General features: G+C 41.6%; 2 protein-coding genes across 2 annotated transcripts in view; one reads left to right on the top strand and one right to left on the bottom strand.

Moving 5' to 3' along the window:
* Nucleotides 1-6,006, bottom strand: part of POLR3G (RNA polymerase III subunit G) — a 19,996-nt gene extending 13,990 nt beyond the window's left edge. Inside the window, exons 1-2 of the mRNA XM_085213016.1 lie at nt 5,858-6,006; nt 1,301-1,429 (exon numbers count right to left, since the gene is read on the bottom strand). Of these exons, the coding sequence (XP_085069142.1) occupies nt 1,301-1,420 (120 nt within the window). The 5' untranslated portion in view covers nt 1,421-1,429; nt 5,858-6,006. The remainder of the gene's footprint in view (nt 1-1,300; nt 1,430-5,857) is intronic.
* Nucleotides 5,918-14,176, top strand: MBLAC2 (metallo-beta-lactamase domain containing 2). Its single transcript, XM_085213015.1, has 2 exons — nt 5,918-6,418; nt 10,636-14,176. Exons 1-2 carry the CDS (start codon nt 5,974-5,976, stop codon nt 11,022-11,024), a joined length of 834 nt encoding a protein of 277 aa, XP_085069141.1. The 5' UTR covers nt 5,918-5,973; the 3' UTR covers nt 11,025-14,176.

Raw genomic sequence — 14,176 nt, 5'->3', positions numbered from 1 at the left:
TCATAACTACATAATATTTCTCTTATCTGACAGATGGTGCACAATCACTATCTGAGTGATTGGTTGCAAACCACAAAGCATTATAACAGCTGGAGTTTACTAGTTTCAGCTTTTTTTGCAAGCTGGACAACATTTTAAACCTTTCAAGATGCTGATGGTATGCTGATGTACCTTAACTGGTTTTCTAATTGCATTTACAGGAAATCAATTAAAACACAAAAAAGCCTATGAGAAATATGTAAACATGATCAACAATTCACTGCTTAAAATAATTAAATAGTGTAAGTCAGTGAATAGCTGTAAGATCACACTTTTGGTCACTGCCCAATCATTAAATGTAATTCATGCAATTTTTAGCAGTACTAGTTACACTGAGTTACTTCAATTTTTCAATGGAAAAAGCATCTTTAATTTCCTCAGTGTATATGTTAGATAGAGGCTATACACTGGATATGGGATTAATAATTCTAAGGCAACTCCATCACTGATTGTAACTGCAGAATCTGTACTCACACATAATTCAGTACCCTAGTGCTATCAAGCAGATAATAAATGACACTAGGAACAATTTAGATGACTTAAAATCAATGAAGTCATGCAATTAAAATTATAAGGGAAATGGTGGACTAAGACATTAACATAACACCCGCTTCAGTAAATCAAAACCATGTGTGAAATAACTATTCAGGTAAATACCAGAATAGTGCTGATCATATGCCAAACTTGCTAGTTTCATATCATAATGTGTTGCGAAAAATTTCCTGCACCTCGATCAAATCCTCATATAAACGGAAGTTCTCATATAAAGCCAAAAAACTACTTTTCAGCCTCAAAATTGTCCAAGTTAAAAAACATCTTTCCGTTGTTTTCAAATTATTCTTCACATTCTGGCTACTGAAGCACAAGATAATCATTCAAAATTCTTCTGTGTTTGCATCAGCAGAAAATTTCTAAATCAGATACGGTCATAACTTGAAACACTAGTATAACTTCATTTCAGGACAAGTTCAAAAATCCAGTGTTTCCATTACTGTAGCATCCAGAAAACCAAATTACAGTGAGGTCACTAATGAACGAACATGTCACAAGCTATCTAGGTTACTGAGGGATACAACTGCTAGCAAACAGGTAGGAAGAGATAACTATAATGATAAAACCAGCAACAACTGATCACTCACTTTAAGTATTTGAAAACTGACCTAAAGTTCTCAGAGTTCTTACATTTCATTCCAATACCTAAATGAAAGAGAATGCACTTTACCTGAACATCGAGAGCGCTAAAGAAAGCTTCAATACTTACAGGAAATAGCGGTGGAGGCTTACACACAACATCAGGTAGAACTGCACCTTTAGAGAAGCCAATGGCTTCAATGTTGAATGTAAATGAAGCACGTCCTCTTCCTCTACCTGACCCGGCCATTTGAAGATACTAGAAATATTAAAAAATTTAACAGGTTTAATTTTTTATGTATATGAAATACATTGCATATAAAATTATGAATAAAACCCAATGTTTAGCAAGCATTGAAGTAATTTTAAAAGCACTCTCAAAGGTCATATAAATTTCAAATGTTTTTAATGCCCATCTCAGGTGCTATGAATTTCATTAATGCTTTAAATAAAATTATTCCCCTCATTTCTACTAGATACTTTTGCAAGACAGAAATTAACTAATAACATATGCATTAACACTTTCTTCTTATTAAGCTTAGTATGTAGTGACTTGAGTTCAATCAAGGTAGAATCACAGAATCATTTTGGTTGGAACAGACCTTCAGTATGATCATCTCCAAGCATCTTTTCTGGGAAGCACTTTCCAATGCTCTACCAACCACTCCACAAAGAAATTCTTCCTGATATCCAGTCTAAGCCTCTCCAGTGTAACTTGAGGCCTTTTCCTCAGGTTCTATCACTTGCAACCTGGAGAGGGGGTGCAGGGAGGGCACTTAGAGCTCAAGGACATGCCAGGGCCATAGCCACAGGGAGCATCATATATACCATCAGGGAGCAGGAGATGGCTGAGTGGTGGAGCCAGGAGGGCTCCCTGCTGAAGTGATGTGGTGTTTCTTTCATCCTTGGTTGGGTCAGCAAATAACTATGTCTGCTCTCTCTCTTTCAGAGTGGCACATCTTTCAGCTGCAGATCTGGCATGGCGGAACAACTCACCCTCTACTTTTACCAGTCCACTGCACTGCAGATTGGTCAGGGCTGCACCATCAGAGTAGAGTTGCCCCACCTGCTTCATCACGTATGATGGCCAGGCCTTTGCCCTGCCACGCCTCCATGAATTTTGCTTTAGGTACCTGACATGCTGAGTGAAGTGGAATCCAGAGTGCTCCCTTTGCACAAGCCCAATCATAGCTATCAACTCTCACGCTGGAGACCTGATCTATGCCTGTAGCAGGGGCACTGGATTAGATGATCTTTCAAGGTCCCTTCCAATCCCTGCTATTCTGTGATTCTGTACCCAGTGGCTCTGAACCACTGAATAGCCAAACCAGCCCTGGGAGCACATCCATTGCTCACAGCAACCACACAGCGGTGTGCAGTCAGCACCGTCTGGGATGAAACTTGGACAGGGGCAGGCGCAGCACAGTGCTGGCTCAAGTTAAGTTGTGGCAAACAATTGTATGCATTTTGATAGATTGGCTAAATGCAGTCCTGTGAACAGTGAAAAATACGTAGCTGTGGCTTCCATTTTGATAACGGAATTTGGGAACAGGTTTCAAGATTGCTAAAGAATCACCAGTTTTTTTTATATATTTGTGACCCAATTTTTAGTCAACATAAATACATTACCTGTATTTTCAAATGGAATGCATGGAATTGCAGTCAGACATGTCTCTTTACCAGACCTGTATAAGCCCTATCTTAGCAGAGAGAAATACCCTTCACTTCATGACCATACCTGATTCATGTCAACACTTTTTGGCAGTACGTACATTTGTAAACAATTGTTTTTGAGGAAGAAACACGAAAAGAGAAAACTTCATCCAGAATCTCTGATGAACACCTTTAGATTCACTAAGAACTGCAGCTACTACCATCAAACAACTGGTGCACCATTTTCACAAAAATATGGTCAAATATCCCACCAGTTTTATGGTTTTGTTTCTCTCTTTTAATGTTTATATTAAGTTTTGTTACTTATACACATGAACTACATTATATATTTTATATGCAGCCCAAGATCACATACAAAATCTTAGAGTGAAGACTCCTCTTCACTCTAAGCCAAAAGTTTGGGCACCCATGTTAAGATCATCAAGCTTCATATTACCAAGTCTACCATCCAACCATGTCCCTAGGCACCACATCTACACGTCTTTTATTACCTCCAGGGATGAGGGCTCAACTACTTTGCTGGAGAGCCAATTCCAATGCTTCACAACCCTTTCAGTAAAGAAAATTTCCCTAGTATCCAATCTAAAACTCTCCTGACGCAACATGAGGCCATTTCTTCTTGCCCTATTTAACCAAGCATATAAAAGAAAAAAAAAATAAAATAGCTCGCAATTACAGTAATTTACTGCACAATAGCCATAAATTTCTGTATGGCTATTAAAAATAAATAAATAAATAAAAAGCCTGCATTTATAGCTACATCTCACCTAATCTCCATCTCAGTGTGTGATCCATGAGCTGGCAGGTAGAGATAAGTCATGAAACATTTTTTTTGTGGAGAATGATATCAAGAGATGAGGTCCAAGTTTGAGCAAAGTGACACTGCTCATGTCTCAAGACCACATAAAGTATGACTGAGGAATCCCAGCCCAGAAATCGCTTGGGCATACCAGTAATTACTAGGTTATCAAACTGCAAGACTGTTCCAGACTTCCTGCTCTACCTGTAACATCCCAGCTATTCTCAAGGCAACCCACACAAGATAAAGATCCAAATAGAAAATAAGAACTAGCACAATACCTATAGCTTTCCATACAGTTGTCTAAGACAACAAGGAGAATTACTATTAGGAACAAAGAAAGGACTACTTAAGATCCTTTCAGAATTCCCAAAATTGAAGGAACGGCCTTTTTATTAAATGTCAATGAAAAACAAGTATATTTTCTTATGTATTATTTTCCATAGGAATATGCTCTGTTTGGAGGAAGCTAAATCATGCTACACATTTCTATGTCAGTCTACTTCACAGAAAACCATCTAAAAAAAAATCAGAATGTCCTACATAAATCATTTTAAGAAAGACAAGAAAGAAAAATCTGAGTATTTAATTAAGTGAAGATGGAAAAAATATGTGAAATTCTTTTGAAAACAAGATGAGAAAGAAAATGTGAGCCTGGCAGAATGAAGAAAGATAAAAGATAAATTTCCAAACATGAGCAGATATCAAGGTGTGAAAAAAGAGAACTGACAGAAAACAAAAAACAAAAAACAAAAAAAAAAAGGAAGAAAACAGAAAAGGACTTGATGGAAATTTCCAGGTGTGTGGGAATTGGTACATTCTTTGGATTAAATATATATATATTTTTTAAAAAAAATTTGGCTTTAAAATTAACTATAATATTTTCTTGAAATAATGAATTAATCTGATGAGAACCAACAAGCTTTAAAATGAATGCTATTTCAACTTGGCAGTTTTACTAACACTCATCTTCTTTTGAGCATAGTAGCCTAAGAGAAGTCCACTGACATCATAAAGCGAATGCAAGAGATGAGAAATCATAAAGGAAACAATGACTTTGACAAATAACTTTACAGTTTGATCACAGAAATATAGTTCGAATTTTGGGTGGTCCTGTGTGGAGCTAGGAGCTGGACTTGATGATCCAGCAAAGGATCATCAGTTAGGACAATGAAACTGGAGCATAAGCCTTATGGGGAGTGGTGAAGGGATCTGGAGAAGTCTGGAGGAGGCTCAGGGGAGACCTTACTGCTCTCTACACTGACCAGAGAGGTGGCAGGATAGGGGTCAGCCTATTCTCCCAGTTAACTGCAAAAGGATGAGATGGAATGGCTTTAAGTGCCAATTTAAGTTTAAGGAGAAGTTGAGAGAGGAGATTAGGAAAAAAAATATATATTCTCAGAAAGAGCGGTGAGATATTGGAACAGGTTGCCTTGGGAGGTGCTGGAGTCACCATTCAAGAAGCATGTGGATGCAGCACTGAAGGACATGGTTAGTGAGCATGGTGGTAATGGGTTGGGGTTGGACTAGATGATCTTGGTAGTCTTTTCCAGTCTTAATGCTTCTACAATCCTTTTGTTTCCTTCCAACTTGAGATATTTTATGATTCTGTGAGTCTAAGAACAAACTACACATGACAAAGTTGCCATGAGAAATTAAGACTTCAACTGCTATGAAGGATGTTTGGTTGCATGAAGTTCCTTATTTACAGATAGATTCTGTTGCATTTACTCCATCAAAAAAAAAGGACAAGTTTCAGGGGTAAGCAAAAACACAGTTGAAGCGTGTGAAGTTGTATGTGCTGCAGGAGCTGCCCCTCACGCAGCTGGGTAAACCCTCTGAGGCCAGAAGAGACCAAAGCAGCTGCAGGCCTGTGTGGCAGCCAAACACCTGCACCAGTTCCCATTAACACACAACTCTGAGCACAACTTCTGCTGTGTTCATTCTCTGAGACGGGAGCAACCAGCGGAAGCTGAAAATACTGGCAGAGCAGATAACGCATGGACACTTAAATGCGGGGATTGCTCGTGCCACCTGCATGCCCTGAACGCGTCAGGGAAGTGAAATACCGACCGCGATGACAACACTGCAAGCTGACAATACGCCCTTGCGGAGCCTCTTCCCTCATTGCCCTCGTCCCGTCTCGTCCCGTCCCGTCCCGCGACCCCCCTCCCTCCCACCGCCGGCTGCTGCCCCTCCGCTCCCGCTACTCACCCGCAGCCTCGCTCCGCCCGCGGCTGCCGCAGTGGGCCGGGCCCGACTCTGCCCGCCCTCCCGCGCCCCAGGCCCCGCCCGGTCACGCCGCGCGGACGGGCTCGGCGCCGGACGCGATGTCTGAGCTGGAGTGGTTCGCGCACAAGCCCTTGGGCGGCGGCATATTCTGGATCCAGGAGCGCTTCTACGAATCGGGCAATCGGGCCAACATCTGGCTGGTGCGGGGCTCGCAGCGCGACCTGGTGATCGACGCGGGGCTGGGGCTGCGCAGCCTGCCCGACTACCTGCGGGCGGCGGGGCTGCTGGCGCCGCCGGACGGGGCCGGCCCGCGGCCGCTGCTGGCCGTGGCCACCCACGTCCACTTCGACCACTCGGGCGGGTTGCAGCACTTCGAGGAGGTGGCGGTGCACAGCGCCGAGGCAGCCGCGCTGCTCCGCGGCGACAACTACGAGGCCGTCACCTGGCTGTCGGACCGCGAGGTGGCGCGGCCGCCGCGGCCCGGCTGGAGAGCGCGGCATTTCTGCGTCCCGCCCGTGCGGCCCAGTCGCCTCTTGCAGGAGGGTAAGCGCCGCGGGGCGGCGGGCTGCGGGCACCCGTGGGCTGCGGCTGTTGTGGTTTGTGCCCTTCTTCCTGGGACGGTGGTGGGCAGCTCCGATGGCAGCGACGGGGCCCGAGGCGTCGTGGAGCTGCGTCAGGACAGGAGCGGGGGGCAGGTGGGAGGTGAGGGAAAGGGGTTGCACAGGAGGGTGGGCACGACCCCTGTATGGGAGATCAAGGGGCGTTTGGACGCCGCTCTAAGACACGGGGTTTGGATTTTGGGTTGACAGAAACGTGTAGAAGTAGCTTCTGCTCGCCCAGTTTGTGTGCCTCTTGGAGGAGGACTTTTTTCCTAGAATAACAGTCAGCGGTACTGCTAGGAGCAAGGATCTAGCATCTTAATACTGACTAATCAGTGTCACACCTCAGTCAGTTCTGGCATCTGCTAACCTATGCTATTTGTAAACTGCTGAGGCATAACTGTATAAAGAACAAAGCAGTTTATTTAACTGTATATTGAAAGCATATGGGTTTTGTTTAACGGAATCACAGAATCATAGAATGGCCTGGGTTGAAAAGGATCACAATGGTCATTGAGTTTTAGCCTCCCTGTTATGTGCAGAGTCGCCAACCACCAGACCAGGCTACCCAGAGCCACATCCAGCCTAGCCTTGAATGCCTCCAGGGATGGGGCATCCACAACCTCCTTGGGCAACCTGTTCCAGTGCATCACCACCCTCTGAGTGAAAAACTTTCTCCTAATATCTAACCTAAACCTCCCCTGTCTCAGTTTAGGACCATTCTCCTTTGTCCTATCACTATCCACCCTCATAAACAGCCGTTCCCCTTCTTGTTTATATGCGCCCTTCAATATTGAATGGCCAAAATGAGGTCTCCCCAGAGCCTTCTCCAAGCTAAACGAGCCCAGTTCCTTCAACCTTTCTTCATAGGAGAGGTATTCCAGCCCTCTGATCATCTTAGTGGCCCTCCTCTGGACCCACTCCACGTCCTTCATGTACTCGGGACCCCAGGCCTGGATGCAGTAGTGCAGATGGGGCCTCACAAGAGCTGAGTAGAGGTGGACAACCACCTCCCTCTCCCTTCTGGCCACACCTTTTTTAATGCCACCCAGAACACAGTTGGCCTTCCAGGCTGCAAGTGCACACTGCTGGTTCATGTCCAGCTTCTCATCCATCAGGACCCCCAAGTCCTTCTCTGCAGGGGTTCTCTCCCAGTTTGTATAAATACCTGGGATTGCCCCAATCCAAGTGCAGCACGCTGCATATAGTCTTGTTGAAAAATATAAGAAGAATGTATTATTTATATAAAAGATGTTTTACAGGTATATATACATATAACATATACAGGTATGTGTGTGTACAGATGTGTTTCTGTATGTATATATAAAACCACACGTCTGTTCAGTTTTTCAGATAGATTTTGTAGGTAGCAAGCTTATTTTGGCAAGCAGCTGTACAACTTGGTGGAGCAGGAGCTAAAGAATGTGCGCACAGCAGACAAGTCAAATTAGCCTTTCGTAGATGACCGAGGTAGCAGTCTCCTCCTGGCTGTACTGGGCCATCATTCAGCTTAGACACAGAGAAGGGAGAACTAAAGGCTTCAAGGAAGACTTGGTGATCTATTTAGCTCAGTGAGTCAACAGAAGGTTAAGCTGTTTGTTTTTTTTTTCAAAAGGAAGGAATTATTAAAAAAAAATAAATGCATTGAATGTAAGAGAGCAGGCACACTCAGTTTCAAAGTAACAGAAAAGTTTCTAGCACAGCATTCATTGAGACAAACTGCGTGGAAATGGCATGTCATGGCAATGCACGAGCAATTGCTGTAGGCTGAGTATATCTAGTATTGCACAAAATACAGAAGTTATGTTCTGTCAGAATCCAAAGCCACAGCTCTTACTTTTACATTGCCTGTTCCATTTACTGGCATTAGTTTTTTTCGTTATCTAATCTTACAAGAGTCTTCAACCAGCTGCTTTGGCTGTTCTAGTTAAAACTGCATCTACTTCTGTTCTGCTTTATCACTTACTGTTTTCATAGTCAGTCGTGTCAGCATTTTCCTTTACCTATTCCAGTTCTTTGTATATAATACGTATATGTAAATACATAATTTTATAAGTATATATAATTTAAATGTAAATAATTACACATACATAATTTTACAAGTGAACTGTATTGTATTACAAGTAAAATATATTGTGTAAATATATATATGTATAGAATTATATATAATATTCCACACTTTTCTTTTAGTTCTGGATTTCATGTTCTGTTCCTTTGTGCTGTCTTTCTTGGGGTCTGGAGCAATTTAAAACCCAGTTTACTCTAAAAACTTAATCTCCACCATTGTTTTATTCTCACAGTCATTTTCTGGATCAAGGATCATACAGATCATAGGATCATAGAAAGGTTAGGATTGGAAGGGACCTCAAAGATCATCAAGCTCCAATCCCCCTGCTACAGGCAGGGCCACCAACCTCCATATGTAATATTGGAACAGACTGCCCAGGGTCCCATCTAACCTGGCCTTGAACACCTCCAGGGACAGGGCATCCACTGCTTCTCTGGGCAGCCTGTTTCAGCACCTCACTACAGTCTTGGTAAAGAACTTCCCCCTGATATCCAACCGAAGTCTTCCCTGCTTCAACTTTCCCCTTGTCCTCTCATTATCTACCCTTGCAAAGAGTTGACTTGCCTCCTGTTAATAGGCTCCCTTTAGGTACTAGAAGGCTACAATGAGGTCACCCTGCAGCCTTCCAGGCTGAACGAGCCCAGCTCCATCAGCTTGTCCTCACAGGGGAGGTGCTCCAGCTCTCTGATCATCTTTGTGGCCCTCCTCTAGACTCACTCCAACAGCTCTCTGCCTATCTTGTGCTGGGGGCCCCAGACTTGAACGCAGTACTCCAGATGGGACCTCACAAGGGCAGAGTTGAGGGGGACAATCACCTCCCTGTCCGTGCTGGCCACCTCTCTTCTGATGGAGCCCAGATCTTCCCAAAACACTAGCCCGATACTTTCTACTATCAAGTGTTCTTGGCATTTCCTTTAAAAAAGAGTTTGCCTGAAAATTTTCTTTGTAGTAGCTAACTGCTAGTTTGTACTGCAAACCAGTTTTACTGATAGGTACAGCGTGGTGAAATGCTTTCTCTACAGTGACTTCCAGACTGTATTCAGATGCTTTGCAAATGAAGGTGAATGGATGAAGAGCAGCATCCCTGCCTTCGGCACTTGAAGTAGTCCTCACTGAGGACTGAGGCATACGTGCCTCAAGTTTGACATAAAATAGATATGTAACTTTAAGATTTCTAACTTACAAGGAGTTTGGTAGCTTTTTCTTGTTGACTTTGCAACTTGAAATGCTTACTGCAGTCCTAAGCATTGTTGTCTTAGAATCTCTCAGTGCCTGCCGGTCCTCATTTCATGAAGCTTGTGGTATTGGATGTTAACTTGTTTAGAATAGCTTTGTGTAGTTATTACATACATGCTTTCGATAAGGTTTCTTATTCCTTCCCTGCACAACCCTAAAGTTTACAGATTTATCACCTATGAATTGTACTGTTATAATTAAGCTAGCATTATAACTTAAAATTAACAACAGTTTTGTTAATTATTCTCCATTTTTGGACTACTTTCTGCTGAAAGTACAAGATCGGGGGCTAATACAATGAAAAGGCATTCATGTTTAAGTTGGCGAAACAAAAGAGCTAAAGTGTAGAATGTTCTGTTTTTATTTACCTAATTCAAGATTTAAAAAAAAACAAAAACAAAAAACACCTTTTTTCAAGGCAAAACTTGCTCCTCCTCCAGCAATTTATGTTCTGTCATTTTGCCCTGACTGCAGTGGAGTTCTAGGTGAACTGGGGATAAATTTTAATAAACTGAAAAATTTTACAGACTTTCAAAGGAGACGTGGCTTAGATGATTTCTGTTTGTTTCCAATTTTATTTTCCCCGTCACATTCCCTATTGTTTAGCATAATAGGATGAAAATAGGCTCAGTTAATAGAGGTAGGTCAAGCCTGTGCTATTAATTACAATCACTGGGAAATACCATTTTGTACAGTGTATTTTTCAAATTCTTCTTTGGCACACAGCAAGAAAAAAGGGCCCTGGTGCATGTGTGGTATGTATGAAACACTCAGCATATGGGTAGGCTGTACTTCTTTTGTGATGTTTAATGTGCATGATAAGTGCATACATTTCCCCGTTACATATATGTTTGCAGGAGATGTAATCAGCCTTGGAGACCGGCAGCTCACTGTCATGCACATGCCTGGCCATTCCCGAGGAAGTATTTGCTTACATGACCGAGAACACAAGATTTTATTCAGTGGAGATGTTGTGTATGATGGATCCATGATTGACTGGCTTCCCTACAGCAACATAAGTGACTACGTTGTGAGCTGCCAGCGCCTGATGGAGTTGGTGGATAGAGGTCTTGTAGAGAAGGTACTTCCTGGGCACTTCAACATATTTGGAGCAGAAAGGCTGTATCAATTAGCTTCCAACTATATCTCAAAAGCTGGAGTTTGTCACAAAATCTCAACTTGTGCCATGAAATCCATTGCAAGCATAGCACTTCACCTTACAAATTCCAGGGGTACTTCTTCCTGAGCATGCATTTGTGTTTGTCTCCCAGTGAGAAACCAAAGGACTTGTGAAAATGATGACACAAGAAAAAGCAGTATGCTTTAGGAAAGAGCTGGCAAAATAATGTGGATGAGCTGTAAAAATTGTCCTTATTTTTGCTTACTCTGTTCCTGTTTTTGTGGGGAAAAAAATCGCAAGCTAGTAGCTTAGCCAAAGCTGCCATTTTTCCTTCTATTTTTTCAGGGCAAGTTTGCACAGATATTGTGATTGAAATACATTGTTTTATTTTTGATATGTTTCTGACATATGCCAAAATGAGACTTCTTACATCCCTGCCTGAAACTTCGTTGATGTAGCACTAAGATGGTAGGTGTTCACCTGATCCCTGCTCAGGCTTTGGCCTAACACAGCTCATGTTAAGGCCTGATTTGCACTGAGAACAGCACCATCAGGTGCAAACGAGAGCAACGCATAGGTAGGATGCTGTGGGCAGAGTGATAAGGGCCATGGTGCAGCTGTTACCACCTGCAGCTTGCTGTCCCCTGCTGCAGTCACCTCCAGAATTTTTGTAAAGTTTCTGCACAGTCCACTAATGTATGGAAATGGTATAGACCAAACTCTTAAGCTGGATGATATAGATAGGTCAGCTCACACAAACTCCTTTTGATGTGGATACAACAGCTTCCAGATCACTAGGGTTTTCATGCTTTTGAGTATGATGCAGGAGACATGTGCACCCCATGGAAGAGTATGATAAGCACTGTCACAAGAAGGGAACTATTTTGCTTAGAGATGTGCAAGTTACACTATTAGGGAAATTGTGAGCTACTGAAGTAATGAATTGATGAATGCATGTGTTTAACTAGCCTGTACAACATGGATTAAGCCCTAGCTTGGTGTGGTGGTGTTTTTTCCTGATGATCTCATTAAATAAAGTTTAATTTATACTTTATTTACAAATGAGAGATCCAAACAGGCTGTGACAAACTTAAAGCCTTTATTTGTGTTTAAGAGTCTTGTGGTGTATCTGGATTATAGCTTGGCTGTTAATGCTCTGTGGGAAAAATGGATGGAGGCAGTAACACTGCCTTGCCCCACTGCAGTGTTGGATTAAACTGCTGGTGCACTTGTCTCCACGCAATGAATGTATCTTCAACTGTTTGCTTATGAAGTGTTTTGATGCATTTAGTTTTTATGGAAAGTGCGTTGAATTTGAGTCTGTTCAAAACAAGCTGAATACACTGAGAAATGCTAAATGACATTGTAACTTGCTTATTTAAAAGCTGTTAAAATGTTTAAAGCTTGTGTAGTTGTTCTAACAGTCTATATATTTAAACTTCTTTAAAAGGACACTGTCTTATACTATTTTTGTATATAAATTTGTACTTTCCTTACAAGAGATTGCAGATGTTTATCTCAAATTTTAGTGGAGTTTAGCCTTATTTGTTTGGCTTTCACTTTATGTGAAAGGTCGCTTTTTTTCTTTTTTTTTTTTTTTTTCCCCTCTCACCATACCCAAGAGAAAGGGAGCCCAAATTTTGGGCTCTAAGGCATGGATGAGTGGAAGTGAGTGGCCTTGATAACATATGTAAATTCTGGGGACAAAAGCATTTTTTGGGGGAAACCAGTTGCAAAAGCTGTGCAAAAATAGTGAAGGAGAACATCTTACATAATCCTTTTTATTCTCCTTTCACAGTTCACTGCATTCCTGTCTTTACTATTAGATTATGTTCTTCACCAAGAGTAGTACTGATGCACTGTGATGTGCCTCATTCTTGTTAGCAGTGCTTGTCTCCTCTTATAAGCTAGAGCAAAATGTAAATAGGCAGAACAGGTGTGGCACCTGGAAAACTTGTTATCATTTGGATCGATCACAGTCTTTCTTTTGGAGAAATGTAGCTGTGCCAGTGTATTACATGAGAAGTGTCTAAGCAGTGCATAGACTTGTGTCTCAAGTGAAGCTCAGAGCTGTCTATCTGGGTCTTATTTTGCCAGAGAAAGGAATGCAAAATGTTAATCTGCAAAAGCCATTCTGTGTAGAGGCACAGAACAAACTTCACCATATGGTTTTCCTTTTTTCCCTGCTGACTGACATATGGTACTATTCGTGTAGCAGTCCAGACATAGTTCTTCATAGCCAGGGGTTTTGTAATGGGCAGTTGAGAGTATGGTATAATGTGGGAAAGTCAGAACAGGCAAAGAAATACAGAGCACTGAATGTTCTACCAAGAGTGACTGACATCTGCAACATCATACCAGTAGTAGTGTTGGTCTGTGCTGTGCAGTAGCATGGACAGAGACCTATTCTGTGAGGACTGCCAATATGTATGGCAGTTAGTAAAGTTCTGGAACTGTTAAGTAGTAGATTGAGGTTGAGTTCAATTAGCTTGTTTTCTTACACAACTGTGACTTGCTTATTTGCTCTACCCTTATGGCACCTGAAGTCAGATACGTGAAACCAGAACTCCAAACAGGAAGCTGACAGGCTTGCCAATGGAAAAGGAGAGAATTCCTCTGTCGTTTGTTCCTAAATCTGTGCTAGGTATTAGCTACAAGATCCTTAACTATCCAGGTTACTGTTAGAACACTGTTAGAATGTTAAACCATGTTTAAGCCCAGTAAGTATATGCAACAAATGCACGTACCTGTTGATTTTTTTGTTTGTATTTTTGCCTTGACAAAACTATGGAATAACTTTCTAGATCAGAAGTGAGCTTTACATGAACACAGCCCAAAAATGGGGTGTGTTAGTAAACTGCTGCTATAATCCAATGAAAATAGTTTTGGGGGATCTTAAAATTATTTTTGTACTGTAGAAGTTCACTACTAAGTAAATGATGTGTCTTAAATATAAAGAATTGGCTCAAACTATTTTTGTTAAGAGTTGCTCAATTTTTGTCGTAAGATTTTGACAGTGTCCCTTTAATGCTACTTGGATTAAATATTTAAAACATACATTTTAAGTTTTAATACTGCAATACCTTGGACATTTAGAACTGTTGCTTTATACATTAAATCTAAATGTATGTTAATTCAATTTTCAATAGACTGAGAAATTTACAAAAAAAAAATCAGATGGAAAGTTGTGCTCTGTAATCTGTCAAAGACTTTTGTGGTGTTTACATTTTACAAAGACAAAAAAAAAAGTCATAGATAATAAAAGTGTTACAATTCTA

This window comes from Meleagris gallopavo, chromosome Z (genome assembly GCF_905368555.1).
Source record: "Meleagris gallopavo chromosome Z, MGAL_WU_HG_1.1, whole genome shotgun sequence".
NCBI lineage: Eukaryota > Metazoa > Chordata > Aves > Galliformes > Phasianidae > Meleagris > Meleagris gallopavo.
This window is presented reverse-complemented; position numbering and strand designations above follow the sequence as displayed.